Below are 18,908 nucleotides of genomic sequence, written 5' to 3' on the forward strand. Positions count from 1 at the left end.
GCATGCAATTCCAGTCAATTCTCAGGGATCCCTGGGACTCCATCCACATGCCCATTTTGAAAGGCTGTCTGGGAAATGCTGAAATGATTCTGGGACAGTATCTTGCCAGGTGCCATCTGTTGGCCATTTACTATACTACTTCAGAGGACATACAGAGTTTGTGAGTGCCTGAACCAAGCACAGATGGTGTAGCCTAAAATAGTCTCTCTGTATGAGAACCCTTAGTTGAGTACATCATTGCAGGAGGAGGACTCCATAATGGAAGCTTTTCCCTAGGTTCAGTCTCTTCAGACCCTCATGGTAGTTTACCTTCACTTTCTTAGGAGCTTAAAGAAGATATAAGACAATTGTTAATGATTCATTTCATGAGTAATCATACAAAAAGGTCTTAGAGTTATTTGAGAAGTATTATCTTGCTTCTTCTTAAAGGATAGAGTGATTAACCATCACTACAAAAACTAATATCCTTAGTGCAGTGATACATACTCAGGCTTATCCCCTCCAACCCTTTGAGGAGGAATCATTTGAGCTAGAGAAAGCAGGTAAGTATCACATTGCTCCTGCATCACTGGGCTTCTTATGCAGGCACCAAATATCAATGCCTCCTTAATCTCAGATTGATCCTCTAGCTTGTGGGCACAGAACCCCAGCAGGTTATCTCATATTATCTTATCTTAGACTGTATCTTTGATATCAGTTTTGGATGGAGTACTGGTCTCCATGTAATAGTCCTCTCTTGGTTGGCTACTCTTTAGAAGGGATGGACTTCTTACAGCTTCAGCCCATCTTAGATGTCAGTGGGAGACATAAAGGACCACATATTCAAAAATGGTTGAGAGCAGTGTATACCAAACCTTTCTAATGTCCTATAGAATTTCTACATTATACATGCAGAAACTTCTTGTCAAAGTTTACTGAAAGTGTCCTTCAAGCAAGTCCATTATGCAGTGTCAGATTCTCCTAGGATTCTCTAGAGGATAAAGGCTTCCTGGTGGTACTCGGGGCTGTAAGTTTCTCAAATATCTTCAGCCAAACAGTTTATGTCTGTGCCATTGCAGCAGTACAAATTTTCCAAAAACATTCCTACATGGCAGGAGTTGGGGCTTGGGGTTCTGCAGGTGACACCTTCACCAGCTTCTTCTTAACTGTGGCTCTCTTCACTAGTGTGCAAGCTGCTCCAGGAGATATTGTCTCTCAGAAACACTGTAAATCTGAGACCCAATCTGCATGACTTCAGGGTTACTGGACAGTCTCTGACACTTGTTTGATATGGAAGAAATTTTGTCTGGGGTGATTTCACCACATTTGTAGCATAGATTGTTACATTTTATCTTCCTAAGTTTCTGTATGATAGCTGTTCTATTCATTCACTGTGATGCTTGTGTTTAGGTGATCAATGAGGACACTCCATGGCATTGTTTCTGTTTTTGAAAGCTACAGAGCTCTTGATCCATTTGACTGCACACTTCACACCATTTTATTGCTCTGTCAATCATCTATTCAATACTGGTGCCAATTTGTTAAAACTCAAATTCCAAATGTAAGTGCATTGCTTTGCAGAATGTATTGTGAATAATGATGTAATTCAGGTGTGCACCCTGTTGCAAAGTAGCATTACTATTTGCAAAATTCCACCATAGCCCTATCATATGAGATCTAGGACCATACATACATATATATATTTATATATATACCATACCTATTTAAAATATGTATCTGAGAGATTTTGGCAAAGAAATGGCTACCTGGCTCAACACGCCTGTGCTTTTACACTAGTCTGACCTCATTTTTTTTGTTTGTTTGCTTATTTTTTAAGCAAACCATTCTCTTCTTCTCCCCCATAGAGGGAGGTGGTTGTCTCATGTGGTCTTTTATGTGGTTTGTTTCAATTACTTTCCTTGGTAACATATTCCATATGTTTACTATCTTTCCTTTTTGTCCTTCAGTAGCCTAGAGCATATGCCTCACCAAATGCTGCATGGTTATTTTCCCAGGAAATGTAATTTTTCCAAAAAAATATTATAAAAGCAAATAAAACACATTTCCAAAATGGTATTGCCAAATAGCAAAATACAAAATGCTCATTATTTTTGATGACAAGAGTATTAAAAGGGGAAAAATATTTAAACATAACCAATTCTTCAATAGTAGTGTGGGAGGATGTTCAGTTACATGGAATATAGCTTTCCAGTGAGACAATTTAATGTTGGATTAAAACTATGGTTGAATTATTATTTTTTTTCATTTTTTTTTTCACGTCTATATTTTGTGCTCTGTTCCTGGCATTGTGGTGGTGTTTGTTGCTATTTATATTTTATGTTGAGGGTCTTTTTTCAGCTGTTTCTAAAACTTTATAAAAATGCCAGATGTCATATTGGAAACCCAAAGACAAAAATCAGCTCATAAATCACAACAAACCATATACATCTATCTATCTATCTATATATATATATACACACCAAAGCCAATTGTACTATTCTTTAGCACTTCCTTTACTTGCTTTCCTCTTCCCTCCCTTTTCTACTTACAGTAGGTAGAACCACAGTATCTTACCTGGTATGTTTATTTTACAGACTCAGAGCAGAGCACTGGGTCAGACACAGAGGTGTTGGCAGAAAGGACATCCTGTTCATTTGGCTCCCATTCTGACCTTACATCTGGTGGAACAGGTCCTCAGCCTCCTCCACCTTCATCCATGGAAGAGATCCAGGTAGAACTGCAGTGTGCTGACCTGTGGAAAAGATTTCATGACATTGGGACAGAGATGATTATCACGAAAGCAGGCAGGTAAGATATCTGGCTTTCTGTCTAGATTAAAAAAAAAAAAAAGTAAAAAAAAAACTTTTTTTTTTCTTGAGAAAAAAATAAATATTTTTTTCTTCTTGATATGTCCATGGAAATAAATATGGGGAGTGGGGGGTGACTGGGGAATGGTTGTCACATTTTCACAGCTGTATGTCCTACCATCTTTTTAAAGATAAAATAGTTCCATATTACTACTTAAATCAGTAGCTCCAAAGGAGAATTGGCAGCTGCAGGAAGTAGTTGAGGATAGACTCTCCTTAGAGCAAATAAAACAGGAAATAATCATTGTGCTGCTGGCTGTACTGAATTTTTGTTGAGTTATGAATTGGGAGAGAGCCATTTGATTTTCCTTTCAAGTTCCCATAGCACTTCATGAGCCAGTTGATTTAATCTCATGCCTAGCTTAATTCAAATTCACCTTTGCACCAAAGGAATGTCTTCCTGCAATTCTAAATAGATAAAATGCTAATGACTTCCTGTATCAAAAATGTGCAAGTTTAGTGTTTCCCTCTGCTCTTGCAACTAATCTCATGCCAACTGCAGTTAGGAAGAGCCACTAATAAGCCTTTTTTTTTTTTTTTTAATAAAACTCACTGCAATGCTTAGCTGAGAATAACATCCTAATTGATCTCTACTATTAAATAATGGATAAAAATCTGCTCAGCAAAACACAACTTGAAGAAAACTGAAAATTTCTAGATCCCTCAAGCTATTAAAGATCCCAAATTGTTTAGTCATGTTTGCATTAATGTAAAGATTCTTACCTCCACCCAATGAGATTTTAATTCCTAATAATCTTGTTACGAAGAAAGTAAGTCAGCACCATGGACAGGGCTGATTAACGAGAGTAAACCATGTGGCTATCACAGGAGTTTTTCTGCCCCTTCTGCAGAAATGCAGAAGGCAACTTCTCCATAGTTTTGTGGGGAAAAAAACAATCTCAGTATTTGATTGTTCATAATTAAGTTTCATGTCAGTGATCTCAGAATTTGCCAGAGCTGCTGGACTTGTTTTTTTATGTTCTTGTGAAGTGGTCACTAGTGTTCAGAAGCCCCAGGAAGTTCAGTTAATTTGAGGAAAGTTTTCTTGAACAAACAACCCAGATATCCCCAAAGATTATGAGAACCAGATTAACTCCTGGTTTTGTAAGTGCCGTCTCATTAGAAAATGAAACATTTTGAATCAATACAGAATGGGCTGCTGGTTTTGCCTCAAATGGAAAAGGCAAAGAAATAATAACACTTGCTGTTATCCAACATCTTTTCACTAATGAAGTCAAAACAGAAGGGAAGAAAACTACGAATTTTCATTTTTCTCATAGAGGGTGAAATTGAGACCTAAACAGGTTAAATAATCTGTCTAGCATCATTAAATATGACACTGGAGGAACCAAATTTATTGGTTCTGAGTTTGTTTTCATAGAATCATAGAATGGCTCAAGTTGGAAGGGACCTTAAAGATCATCTAGTTCCAACCCCCCCACCATAGGCGGCGATGCCACCCACTAGTTCACGATGGCCAAGGCCCCGTCGAGTCTGGCCTTGAACACTTCCAGGGATGTGGCATCCACAGCTTCTCTGGGCAACCTGTTCCAGTGCCTCGCTACCCTTACAATGAAGAATTTATTTCTAATGCCTAGTCTACATCTATCTTCTTTAGTTTAAGACCATTCCCCCTTGTCCTATCATTATCTACCTGAGTAGACAGTTCTTCTCCATCTTTTTTGTAAGACCCCTTTATGTACTGAAAGGTCACAATGAGGCCTTCCTTGAGCCTCCTCTTCTCCAGGCTGAACATACCCAGCTCTCTCTGCCTTTCTTCATAGGAGAGGTGCTCCAGTCCTCTGATGATCTTTGTAGCCCTCCTCTGGACTTGCTCTAATAGGTCCACTTCTTTCTTGTGCTGGGTGCCCCAAACTTGGACACAGTTCTCCAGGTGGGGCCTCACAAGGGCAGAGTAGTGGGGGACAATCACCTCCCTCCTTCCTGTTGCCTGCACTACACTGCATCTGAAAATGAAAAGAATATATCATTACCTGCTGGATTAATTATAGTTCATTCTCTTACAATAAGTGGAGTGTATAGGCTTCAGAGCAGCATAAATATCTCAAAGCCCATCAACACCAGTGCACAGGAAAAAAAACAGAACCATAGTGATATGAAGATCATAGAATCACAGAATCACAGAATGGTTGAGATTGGAAGGGACTTCTGGAGATCATCTGGTCCAACCCCCCTGCCAAGCAGGGTCACCTAGAGCACATTGCAAAGGATCACATTCAGACTGGTTTTGAATATCTCCAGAGAAGGAGACTTCACAGCCTCTCTGGGCAACCTGTTCCAGTGCTCTGTCACTCTTACAAGTAACCAAAAAAGTTGAAACATCAATGCCACTGCAGTTTTACAAATTCTTCAACACACCTTCTCACAGAAGCCTTGAGAGTATTTGCAGAGGTTTTAGAGAAGGAAGAATTTATGGAAGAAAAACTAAACAAAACAAACAAACAACAAACAAACAAACACTGAAATATTCTGGGGAAATACCAAATAATTACATTAAATACTTTGGATCAGTACAAAAAAAGAAGAATTTCTATTAGGTCTGCTTGGTACACATATATGAAAAAAACACTATATATTTTCTTACAAAGTTTTAAAAAAATTGCAATACTGAATAAATTGCTGTCTTTTTGTTTAAAAAAAAAAGGAAAACATTTTTGTTGAAAATTTTCTTCTGCTGTCTTCAAGCTATAAACTACTATTTTGTTGCTTGGAACAGTCTCAAGTATGTATTTTGACACTTGTGATATAAAACTATTGTTTTGACATTTATGAATTGAGACGTTTCATGTCAGCAATGTTTCATGGAACTTGTCATGCATGCTGCCTTTCTGTTTGACAAATACAGTTTTCCACATTGCATATCATCATAATGAACAATAGATACATATCCCTAATTGCACAGTAATAACAGGAAGCTGATTAAAAATTATTGTGAGATGTACTTAGTTCCTTCCATGTTGCAGCTGAACAACAAATCCAGTTAACTGCAATTCCAATTCCATTTACCTCATGCCGGGAAAAAGGCTTTCATTTAGAGAAGAAGCATCTCACTTCATATTCATATTCGCTTCCCCTACCTGATTTTTTTTTCTTTAACAAGTCCCATATAAGATACTTTGTTTTAGTTTTCTAAGTTTTGGCTCAAACATTTTGATTTTCATGCTTTTGAAGAAAAGTCTACAAGCTCTGGGGAAGGCCTTGTTTAGTTGCATTTTCTGATGAAATATCTAAGTCTATATTTTAGCCACCTTTCAGATATGTTTAACAGCACATGTTAAAGAAGACAGAGACACTAACTTTATTTTAAGAAGTCCAAAACAATATATATATATATATATATATATATATATATATATATATATATGTAGGGAATAGATGCAGGGAAATATGTAAGAACTGTAAGGAATATTTATTTTTTCAAGATTTTTTTTTCTTTAACACCATTAATGGCATTCTCAAGTGCCAAGCTTGAGAGCATTTGCAAGCTCCAGTCTTGACAATTTTTCCACTTATAAAAAAACTTGTAGCACAATACAGAGCTTAACTTACTGAGCAAATAATATATTCATTACAAACATAAATCATATTCTTTCACCCTGAAAGGAGATGTTTATTATTACTTTAGTCCTCATGGACATCAGGCTCATCACTGGCTGCCCACACAAACTCTATGTTAGCTACTAAACATATATATATTTTTCTGTTTGATGGTATTCTTCTCCAGAGGTTAGATTAACAGTATGGGAAGGGATTTTTTTTCTGCAGACCACGTTTCTTATTTAACTATCTAACTAAGTTTAATGATTTCGTTACTTAGTACATCTATTTATTAGTGACAGTTCTTATAGGTTAAAAAAATACATGTATATGCACAAGTTAAAAGTTTAACTTTTTTTAGTTAAACCTTCTTTCAGAGAGGATGTGTCCGTGATGGGTGAGAGATGTCCAGCAGTCCTGTTTCTCTCTATGGAATGCATGATACATGATATATCCAGTAGATGAGATTGCATGATTTCTGGCAAAGAGAGCTGAATTGTTATCTCCTGAGGATTTCCTATTATTTACTGAAATAGAGATGTGCAGCTTCTTTGAAAATTTTTCCTTCCCAAGGGAACAATTTTCTGTTCTTGCCGCTTTCCCTACAGAAACCCTGTCTGAGTCCTGCAAGGTCTTTTTGTTTTCAAGGCCTTTATAATTACAGACTCAGTTGCCTATGACTACAGCTGCTCCTTAATTTTATGTGACTGGTAAGGCATTGTTTGGCTCCTGCCTGACCTCACATTGTCTTTTTACTCCTACTGTTTAAATCTAGTTTCTAACCTACATTCTCATTTCAAACATATTTCTGGAGCTATATCCTGCTTATGTTCAGCATACTACACTTCTTAGCTTTCAAACTCCCACTCCCATTCACATTTAATTCTGCTTCATTTTTTTCTTTCTTGATACTGTATGATGTCTTTTTTTTTTTTTTGGTCTGTTTCTATAAACCTGTATTTTTTTTCTGTTTTCATAAAGTTCTCTTAGAACTTTTTCCTTCCTCCTTTTTATCAGAACTCTGTTATTCAGAATTTAATAAGATTCTTCTAACAAGAGTCCTTTGTTCTTTGTGCGAAACATGCAAATGGCTTTTTGTCAGCTGCAGTGCATTCAAAACTGCAATCTCTTTTATCTATTTTTTGTTTGAAATGCAGCCTTAGACTGTACAAAATAAAATGAACTCACCTTAAGCCCCAGGTCATACTGATTTAAAGCAACTATTCCTAAAAACATATTTAACTATTTTTCTCTACTCTTCTCCACCATGCGTTCATGCTTGCTGACAACATTAGCACAGGAATCTGAATCCCTCCCCACATTATCTAGATAAAGACCATGGTCATCTGAGCTGCAGCTCCAACAGTTAACTGCTGACAGAAGTGCTGCCCAAATGAGAAAGAAATGTGCAATTATTACTGAAGGAGGGATGCACTTCCACTACAGTGAATGTTTGGAGTACTGCTCTGGAAGGGAAATGCCACCTCTTATGGAGATGATTGTGACTGAGCACACAAACACAGACAGGAGTTATTCCTCTGGGACATAGGTTCTGCTTGTAGCAAATTCAGGATTTCTTCTCAGCAATGAGGGAAATGAATGCATGAGTCTTATCAAAGTTATCATATCTGTGCTGAGGGATTGCTCAAACCTGGGTGCTGAGGCCAGGCTCAGTAAAAACAGTGGGGATAAAAAAAAAACAACAAACACAACAGAGTGAATGGAAGAGGTGGCTTTGCTATCTCCTGACTCTTCAGTGCCTCCTGATAGGTTAAATGGTATTTTGACTGGAGTTTCTTTCCCTCCCAGAAACTATGAGCCAGAGTTGTTTGAAACATGTACTTAGGGCTGTTTACACTACTGAATGGCTGTTTTATTTCCAATGGAAGGAAGGAGGGAAGGGCCCCATGGTCCTCTTCAGTTGAGTCAAAACCAGGGATTTTGTTTCAAAGCTTTGTTGATACGAAAGGGACTTGTGGAGAGGACTTCTCAGAGCAAGGGCTGGCAGGATGCAGCTACCAGACTGTTGCCCAGAGGTCTTGGCCCAGTGGACCAGATAAGCTTTCTCCAGCTTCTAGAAAATGTCTCTTTGGGGAGCTGCTGGGAAGATCTGCTGGACTGCCTTATAATAAATCCTTTTTCTCCCAGCCTTGCATCAACTTTTCCCCTCAACACTTCTCTACATATTCTCACACTGCAGAGGGAAACAACGAAGCATTCTTGCCTTCCCTTCCATTCCTGTCCCTCACTGTCACTTCCACGGGTTTGTTTTTATAAATAAATATACATTTGGCACCAGACATAAAGACAAGGAAATATGAGTTATAAAAATAGCTATAACTTCAGGTAACACTGTAAATTCAGGTACGTTGTAAACACTATGCACACTTAATCTGCAAGCCTAAATCAGCCTGAATATTTTTCAGAGTTTCTGAGTCCCATTTTTTATGACTGGGAAGTGACTAATCTCTCTGTTTTTGTCAATAAGTCTGTACCAAAAGATAAACAGTCTTTTAGTACAATCGAAGAACACACATCTTCATTTTATGGTTTACATTTAGCAGATGTAACCCTTAAGCAAATTTAATCCCATTTAAGTTAAGTTTTTGTTTACATGGGGTGTAAATCATTCAGTTGAACAGTCACAAAAGCTGCAAAGTAAATTGTGTTGATCCTTTTAAATTGTCTTCTGACTTTAGCTCACTAAGCTGTCTGTACAGGTGTATTTCCAGTGTCTAAACAGCTTCAAGGAACTGCAGTTGTATTTTGAGAAAACCAGCCAGGTACCCATTAGTGTCTTATCACCTAATGAGTGGTGCCGACTCTAAAACTTAACTGTAAAACAGAGAATGAATTTATGTTGGAAATGATACTTGGAGGTAATCTTGTCCATGAGCCCACTCAGAGCATGCCAACTTTGTAGACAGATCGAACTTGACAAAAGCTTTACATGTGCTAGTTCCCTGGGCAGGGTTAGGGGCTGTCTCTTTTGAGACTCCTAAGTGTTAGAAACTGAAGATTATTTTCTTGGGAAAAAGAATCCAGTTTGGGGATGTACACATAAATTTTCTCTGAACAGTTTCCTTAAATGAAAACTATGATTTCATGTTAAATGAAAAGTTTCAACAAGAACAAAAAAAGCTGATTGCTGCAATCCAACTTCTTTCTATCTCTGCAAATTCACAAACATGGTTTTTAAAATCATTGCACTACCGTGCTAGCAATTAATATTTTAATGAAAAGATCTATATGTATTGTTAATTTTCTTTGCATTCAGAGTTTAATAAACCTCTTTCTCATTATGGAAGAAGTAAGGGATTGAGTAGGCTGAGGCACATGGTTCTTACAAGAATGCTTTTTAAAATTCTTCTAAGTGTTTCTAAATCAATTGAAATAACTTATTTCATATCATGTCATATTTCCCCTAAATGGATACTGTATATATTTGTACAGATTTCCAGCCTAAGTTTAGGAAGATTGCTTTCCTGCTGAGTGGTAAAGCTAATATATAAATAACTTGACCATCCCAAACTGCTGTTGATATAAAACCTCCTCCTGAACTGTATCAAATGTCATCATGTGTTCCCTGTGAAAACTAACAGCCTTCGTGTCTGAGCTGTTGACTATAAAGACAACTGATATTTTTCTGGATGAAAGGTTCTTGACTGTTTATGAATACAGCCATATTCAAATGACCTGAATTCCTTCCAAACCTTTGAACCCTCTATTTTCTATAGGGTTGGTGCCTAGGGAGACAAAGAGTCAGCCAACAGAAAACAGAGCAGTGGGACTTATCCCAGATTCTACGTATGTCACTCAGTCACTACTGTTTATCTCTACGTTTTCCATTTTTCCCTTTCCACACAGCAGTGCTGCTGGAAACCAGCTGTGATAGGTTCAGGTCACATCCTTATGTCAAAGAAACCCGAGTTACGTTTACACCCACAGAAAAACAAAACCTTAATTTTTTAGAAAACTTTAAAATACACTTAAACATTAGAGAAAGCAGTGGGATTAGCTGAGCTCTCTCTGATCATTTTAGAGATTAGCCCCTAAGCCTGTTGAATGGTCTGTGGTAATCTTTTACAAGGTATTTCATAAGCAAACAACCCCATAAGCTATACTGCAACATTACACAGGATTGCAGTTTTGGAGAGAGCTGCTGGGAACACACAGTGTTCAGTTTTCCAAATATAGTACACAGACTTAGACCCAAAGAGACTCAGAATTAATCCTGGATTTCTCATCAACCCTCTGAAACACAACCTACCTCTTAAGCTTCTCCCAAGCCACCTCCATCCAATTAATGAGAGCTGGATTGTAAAATGCCACATCCTGTACCCATTTGGCGTGGTAGATTTAATGAGCCATTGTGGTAGAAACAAGGTAATGTCCTCAAGCCACTGAAGACTAATCCATTATTCCTTTCTTCCCCTCTAAATTGTTCCTCTAGCAAACTCACATCATCATCTATACAAATGTCTGTCTTTGAAAGGTTTCTGCAGACAATTTTTCTGACAGTTTTATGTCTCTCATAACTCTGGCTAGCGATGTGCTGGCAGCTGTGGGGTGATGTTCTCACTGCCCCCTCGATGAATGCCCTTTTCCAAGGCAGATTCAGTTACTAATAGATCAGAACTTTGCTTCTCCATGACCTGAAAAGGAAGAGCTATGGGCAGGGTGAATGCTGAGTGTTGACCTCCTCCTTCCCACCCTCTTCTCCAAGTGGTTGTATGTGGTCCAGATGGGAAAGAATAATATAACTTCTCATGGCTGCATCCCTTGAGTACATTTTTGAAAGACAAGTTTGGAGATGTTCACAAACTTTCCCATTTCCTTCCTCCAGGCTGTGTCCATACTTTGAGAAACAAAAATTTTGGGAGGAGATGTAAATCTTCTCAGACATTTCACTACTCTTTGCTAAATAGAAGGAAAAATGTCGTGACTGTTCCTAGGGAGGCCCCCTAGAAACAAGGGACAAAGATTTATTGTACACTTTTCTGGATTTTTTTCATCATGAATTTAATCATATTTAACAGTAAAGAATTTCTTCCTAATATCCAATCTAACTCTACCCTCTTTTAGTTTAAACACATTATCCCTTGTCCTACCACTAAACTCCCTGAGTAAGAGCCCCCCCCATCTTTCCTGTAGGCCACCTTTAGGTACTGGAAGGCTGCTATAAAGTCTCCCTGAAGTCTTCTCTAAACTGAATGTCCCCAGCTCTCTTAACCTCCCTTCATAGCAGAGGTGCTCCAGCACTTTGATCATCTTTGTGGCCCTCCTCTAGACTCTTTCTAATAGATCCATGTCCTTCTCATGTTGGGGGCCCCAGACCTGAATGCAGTACTCCAGGTGGGGTCTCACAAGAGCAGAATAGAGGGGGAGAATCACCTCCTTCGACCTGCTGGCTACACTTCTTTTGATGCAGCCCAGGATATGGGTTGGCTTTCTGGGCTGCAAATGCACATTGACAGTTTGTATTGTTTTTCATCCACCAATACCCCCAAGTCCTTATCAGTAGGGTTGTCTTCAATCTATTCCACTGTCCATTGCACCAGCTAATTTGTTAAACAGCACTGGTCCCAATACTTATCCCTGAGGAACACCACTCATTACTGATCTCCACTTGGACATAGAGCTGTTGGCCACAGCTCTTTGACTGTGACCAACCAGCCAATTCCTTACCCACTGAGTGGTCCATCCATCAAATCCATGTCTCTCCAATTTAGATACAGTGGGGACATGGGGTACATGTCAAATATTTTGCACAAATCCAGGTAGATAACGTTGGCTGCACTTCCCTTATCCATCAAGGCTGTACCTCCATCATATGAAGGCCACTAGATTTTTTCAGATATGATCATCCCTTAGTGAAGCCATGTTGGCTGTCACCAATCATCTCCTTATTTTCCATGTGCCTTAACTTAGTTTCCAGGAAGATCCATGATCTTGCCAGGCACAGAAGTGAGACTGACTGGCCTGTAGTTCCCTGGGTCTTTCATTTATTTATTTTTTTTTCCTTTTTAAAAATGGGGATTCAGTCATAGGAACCTCACATCAATCATGCTTCCAACATGTCTCCATAATGTCAATGGGGTCATAGCCCTGCAGGCATGTGTATATCTCTAACTTCTAACACATGACATAAATGATTTACTCACCATGCTGATTGAGGAGTATAGAATGGCATCTATATTACTGGCAACCAGAGAATTTTGAAGAAGAAATTATGACATAGCTACATCAATACTGATATATTTTGATATTAACATTGTTCTTGGCTATTGTCTTCTGAAATAATTGTCTAGCAACACTAATTTTTGCTGGTGAAAAGTTTCATAACTTACCTATCAGGCGAAAAATCTTAAGACAGAACTGGATCATATGTCACAGAAAAGACAGCACTTAAAAAAGGTTTTTCACAAAATACTGACTAGACTTCAAGGAAACCATGGTGATAATGCCATTGTTTTTGTTAAGTGTGAAGTATAGGCCTAATAAGCAGATTCATTTAAGGGACTTTTTTTTTTTTTTTTTAAGTATCTGTAAGCATAAAAGCAAGAGGATCTTTCAGGATGATGGTTTTGCTTTCTAGCACTACCAAAGTCCATACTGAAATGTGAATTTCTCAAAAACACAGAACAAAAATGATCCTGCATTTAGTATGACATGAAAACATAATTCTAGATGGAAAAGCAGAACTAAGAATGTATACTGCCCATCTGTGTACTGAAATACCTAGAGAGGAGGCCTGACCTGAGGGACAATTTGTGCGGAGTGTAACAGAACTGTCTACTACAAGTCAGGAGCAGAGACTGCTCGACTGGGAGTGATTATTGTAACCCACAGGTTGTTATCCTGCTATTCCTTTTCTTAATGGAAAAAATGGAAAGAAAAAAAAAAAGATACGTAGCACAACCAGCACAATCTTTGCTAACTACACCAAACCCAGAGGCCCAGAGGAGTTATGCCAAGAAGAGGGTTTTGTAAAGTAGCATGCTCCTGGTGTCAGAGAGGGGTAAGAGCCCCTTCAGCTTCTTTATTCACTATTTTCTCCCTTATTTCTACTCTTCTTTTTTTCTAGGAGAATGTTTCCAGCCATGAGAGTGAAAATTACAGGTTTGGATCCCCATCAGCAGTATTATATTGCCATGGATATTGTGCCTGTGGATAACAAGAGATACAGGTAAGCTTTTTAGGTGTAAAGATAGAAACGTTGTGATGGATCAGTGTCAATGAAAGCATATGAAAGATATATGCCATTACACGCTATTGCAAAGGTATGCTGGAGTACACTCTGTTTACACCATTAATTGATTTGACCAGAATTGTAAGACAAAAAAAATACAGAGGTTTAATATACTCTCTTGCACATTTGGACTGTTATCTGAGACTGATACACCTCTGGGTGGACAAGGAATTGGCTGGTTGGTCACACTCAAAGAGTTGCAGTCAACAGCTTGATGTCTAGGTCTTGATGACCTGTGAAGAGTGGTGATCCAGTGATCTTCAGGGTTCTGTACTGGACCAGTGCTGTTTAACATCTTTGTCAGTGACGAGCACAGTGGGATTGAGTGCACCTTCATCAAGTCTGCTAACACCATGCTGAGTTGTGTAGTTGACACACTGAAGGGAGGGGATACCATCCAGAAGTACCTTGACAGGCTTGAGGTGGGCTCATGCAAAGCTCTTGAAGTTCAACAAGGCCAAGTGTGAGGTCCTGCATCTAAACTGGGGTAATCCCAAGCACAAATACAGGCAATGTGATTTAGATTAGATATTAGGAAGAAAGAGTGTGGGGAGGCACCGGAACCAGTTGTCCAGAGAAGGAGTGGATGCCCTATCCCTGGAGCTGTTTAAGGCCAGATTGGATGGGGCTTTGAACAATCTGGTCTAGTGGAAAGTGTCCTTGTCTAAGCCAGGGGCCTTGGAACTAGATGGTCATGCTCTATGGTTTTGAATAGTAATCAGATTTTAATGGGAATTTATTAACAACACAATTAACAATGACTGTCTGAGGGACCTGGTCACTGGAGTCTGGATCCTCTAAAACTACCTACCTCAGCAAGAAAGAATGGGCAAGTGGACAATCAACAAATGGGGGGTACCTCAGGTCTAGCCTGAACCAAATTGAGTGATTTTTGTTTTAAAAGCATTTACTGTCCAGCACAGCAGCAACTGGGATTGAAGATCCTGATCTACAGCATGGAGCTGTTGGGAAAACCTCTGGTGAATTGCCACCACTAAACTGAGAGATGGGATGAGGAGATTTCTCTGGTATTAATGGGCTCTGCACCATAGAAAAGTATGCTGGAAAACTCATGGTGGTCTGCATCCCAGAATACTATCCAGACAGAGGTGTTTTATCTAGACTCATTAAAAGACTCTTGAGAGCAAGTCTTTTCCCCAAATAGTCTTTACTGTACCAAACTTCAGAGATTCAAGAACTATGCCTCAAATGCTAAATATTACTTATTTATATATTATTAATTTTGCTCTCAGATCATCCAGGGGGTTTCTCAGGAAAGTGATTTTCCTGGGAGGTATCAGGGTGGTACTTGATACCCAGACAGTTTTTTTGTCTCCCTTTCAGTATGGTTCAGTGCTAAAACTGAAAATGTGTATGTTGTCTTATACTTTGTTTCTGTCCTTGTTAGCTTATTCAGCCACATCGAACAAGCTAGCACTGAAAGGAATGGATTTATTTCTTTGCATTTCTTTTGAAAATACAGGAAATGAGTCACTGTTTGTAGGTAAGGACTGAAATAGCTTCACAGAGCTGAGTAGAGACCCAAGGAAGGGCAGTGTAGGGCACGACCTAGAAGTGTTAACAGGACTGTTTGTGAAATACCTTAAGCTGAAGGAGCCACAGGACAGAAAGAAAAACAAAATCTCCAGAGAAAGCTGTAGGAAAGTAATTTATGGCACATATTGGATGGTTAGGTCAGGAACACAAAAGATCTTCTTTTTTTTTTTTCCTCTAATCCTTACTTTTGCAACACTAAATGGAATTTCCTATTTTGTAACATTTTAAATGAAAAATTCTGTTTTATCAGTTGTTGTGGTATCCATAGGATTTTGTCCTGTCTGGATGAACACATGTGTTTTATACAGTCTGATATGGCATCCAGTGCAGATTTCCAGAAATTATGGGGCATTTATTAATATTTTCAGAGAGGACTTTGTTTACCAGTATTTTCTAGCCTCTGGCTTCGAGAGGGTTAAGGAGTTGAGAAGGCACATGTGGCAGAGTTTTACAGGGAAAATAACTGCAAAGGTGGTTTTAATAATGAATCAGGTCTGAACAAGTGGCTCAAGGGTAATCTGGCTTTCATTTAGAAGGTAGGAGGTTGCAATAAAGCACATTCCCCCCTGACTGCAAATGAGAGCTTGAGGTGTGTGCGGTAGGGTGGCAGGGGAGGAGAAGCCCTAAAATTGTTCCTCTAGTGAGTGAGTGACAACTTTCCTTAGCCATCACCCTTTTTCCTTTCAGGTACGTGTACCACAGCTCCAAGTGGATGGTGGCTGGCAATGCTGACTCCCCAGTGCCCCCGAGGGTTTACATCCACCCTGACTCACTGGCTTCTGGAGACACTTGGATGAGGCAGGTGGTCAGTTTTGACAAGCTCAAGCTGACCAACAATGAACTTGATGACCAAGGCCATGTAAGTTAGAAGCTAGTTTTAGCACCTCCTGCCCCAGCTTCCCTCATCCCAGACTGAGAAGGGTGCTGCTCTTGCTCTAATGCTCCTCTGCCCTGATTGCCACGCATATGTGTTGATACTCTCCATGGCTGAGCTTTTTTTCCTATTTCAGTGCTTTTCTTTAAAATGTTGCTTGGCCCTCTAACACAGTAAATCCCCTTTCTCTCCCAAAAAGTCTGCTTTGACGCAGCATCTGCACATAGCATGAACTTTGTCTCAAATGTACTTGTAAGACAAGAGTAACTTATTTTGCATTAGCCCTTAATCCTTCCCTGCTTCCTCATACTTCTGGATGTAGTGCAGAAATTTTAGAAAAACAAAACAAACAAACAAGCAAACAAACAAAAATCCCACTACCTCTTCTTCCTCCTTTTTTTTTTTTTTTTTTTTTTTTTTCCCCTTCAGATAATCTTACATTCAATGCATAAGTACCAGCCCCGTGTTCATGTCATCCGAAAGGATTTCAGCAGTGACCTTTCTCCTACAAAGCCAGTTCCTTCAGGAGATGGGGTGAAAACCTTCAACTTCCCAGAGACTGTCTTCACCACTGTGACAGCCTACCAAAATCAACAGGTAAAGTTGTGTGCCTTCAAGCTCCTTTTGTGTTGGGTGTTCATAAAGATATCAGTGTATTCTTTGTGTTTGTGAGACATTAACTTTTTCTAAGAAATGTAGCTCAAGAAGTGAGCTACATTGTCCACAAGCCCACTGTGTTTTTCTGTACAAAGAGAAAATGTTTGCTATGGAGTAGTCAATCTAGCCAGAAAACCATCCTGGAGGTAAGGTGACTGATGTTTCTTCCCCAAAATAACTAGGTGAAAACATCCACCAAGAGGTGCATTGTGTTCACTTTTCCTTGCTGCTAATTTTCCTTGTGGTACAAACCCCAGTGTCCTGACTGCACTGTGATTTTATGGCAGTACCACCAGTCCAGATCCATTATCTCACAGAGGAAAAAAAAAATAATATATATATATATATAAATATATATATTTTTTTTAATTCAATGAAGGTAGAAATTTTAAAGAAGAAGAGTGTCGTCAGTTTGCTGACAAAAAAAAAAAAAAAAAAGCCTTTGAATATAAGCAACAGCAGTCTATCTATTGCACATTAAATGAAGTTCTCATGCATAATTCAGATTTGATTCAGATCCTGCACAGTTTCCAGTGGAGAGTGTTACTGTTGACTATAGATGTAAGGAAAAGATATTGCCGCAGTGGGATCCTATCTGCAGAGGCACTGGCTACTGATCTTTGTGACTGATCTGCCCCTTTTCTTAAACTAGACTTCTTTGCACCCAAAATGTAAATTTAGTCCACACTAGCGTTAGTTTACAGAATTCCCTGTCTATCCCTATCTTCTCAAAAGATAATATATCCTTGAAAGGAAAATAGTTGTTAGGAAAATTAGAGCATTTGAAAACGTAAGCATTTGAGACACTAGCAAAGAAAGAAGTTTGGGAAATGGTTTGTGTGGATTACACAAGTTTACTCCCTCTTTTCCTTCAGTGGCCTCTTGAAAGATGTCCTGGTCTTTGAAGGACATGGCCTGCTTCATTGTTTCTATAGGAATTGTACATGTTGAGATACCCACATAATCACACATTGCCTCTGTACATTTCCCCTAGTCTTCACATCACCTCTGCCATGCTTTGGGCTCAGCATGCTCCTCTTATCTTGTTTGTGCAGCATACTCTCTATCTTATCGTCAGGTGAGAAGTGCCATTTCTCACATCCCATTTCTCTTTCTTGCCATCCTCCTCCATATGGGGGGTTGTGACAGCATTATAAGGTTTTGTGTAAAGGATTTTTTTCCCAGCCATTTCAAATAAAATCTCAGTTGATGAAGCTTTTTGCTGTGTTAATAATGTAGTGTCCATTTTGAGAGCGCAAGGTATTGTCATGAGGTGGAATGATGGCAGAAACCAGCTTAGAAGAATAACTTAACAAGTCTGCTAGGAAAATACATTATGCAGTTTTCTGCCACAAACTCCACAGGAGTCTTGAATCAAAAATAAGGAGGTAAGCATTTCTCCATGACAGCATCTGAGCTTCTGGAGAATTCCCTCATGAGTTTGGTGGACATCATTGTACTTGGTATTCTTGGACCGAGCCACGTCAAGTGAACTCAGGGCAGATTGTCACATTTAGTCAGTGAGTAACCAGTAGAGTTTGTATTTTGTTACATATAAGAGAGAGCACACATGCTTATGGTGCTTCTGTGACTGCTTCAACCTAGTCCTAATTTTTTCTGAGTCCCCTTGAACTGTCTTTAGTCAGGATACAAAATGGAATAAATTATTCAAGTAGAATTAAAAAAATATTTTACTACAATGGTATGTTTGCTGTCATTGCAGCACTTTATAATTTTTTGCCCCTCCTCTGTCCTCTCTGATACAAATACTAAAGAAACTTTTAATTGTAGACCAGACATGGAAAGAGGATAGAGAAAGGATAAAAAAGGACAGCCTTTTAAAGTCTGTAATTCTTCCCTAATAACCAGACCTATAAGAGAAAATTCACAAGTAAAGAGTAGGATGCTAAAGGAGAAATCTCTGTAAGACACCTTACTGTAAAAAAAGCACTGAATTTCTTTTTTTTTTCCCCAAAAAATATTTTGGGGTGGTATTTTTATAACATCAGTAAAGGAGATTCTGATAGGTTGGAAAAACTATTTTATTAAAAATAAATTTAAATCCCCTGAATCCACATGTATGCCCTCCAGTGGTTGTAAAACTTTGCCTTACTGGGAGAAGTGTCCCTGGAAACAGTCATAAAATTTTAGCAAATCCACCACA

At 38.8% G+C, this 18,908-nt stretch overlaps 1 protein-coding gene across 1 annotated transcript in view; it reads left to right on the plus strand.

Moving 5' to 3' along the window:
• TBX15 (T-box transcription factor 15) overlaps positions 1–18,908 on the plus strand; it is a 96,093-nt gene that overhangs the window by 54,594 nt on the left and 22,591 nt on the right. The window contains exons 2-5 of the mRNA XM_005026306.5: positions 2,574–2,787; positions 13,492–13,593; positions 15,901–16,072; positions 16,517–16,684. Of these exons, the coding sequence (XP_005026363.4) occupies positions 2,574–2,787; positions 13,492–13,593; positions 15,901–16,072; positions 16,517–16,684 (656 nt within the window). The remainder of the gene's footprint in view (positions 1–2,573; positions 2,788–13,491; positions 13,594–15,900; positions 16,073–16,516; positions 16,685–18,908) is intronic.

Source organism: Anas platyrhynchos, chromosome 1 (genome assembly GCF_047663525.1).
Source record: "Anas platyrhynchos isolate ZD024472 breed Pekin duck chromosome 1, IASCAAS_PekinDuck_T2T, whole genome shotgun sequence".
Classification (NCBI taxonomy): Eukaryota; Metazoa; Chordata; class Aves; order Anseriformes; family Anatidae; genus Anas; species Anas platyrhynchos.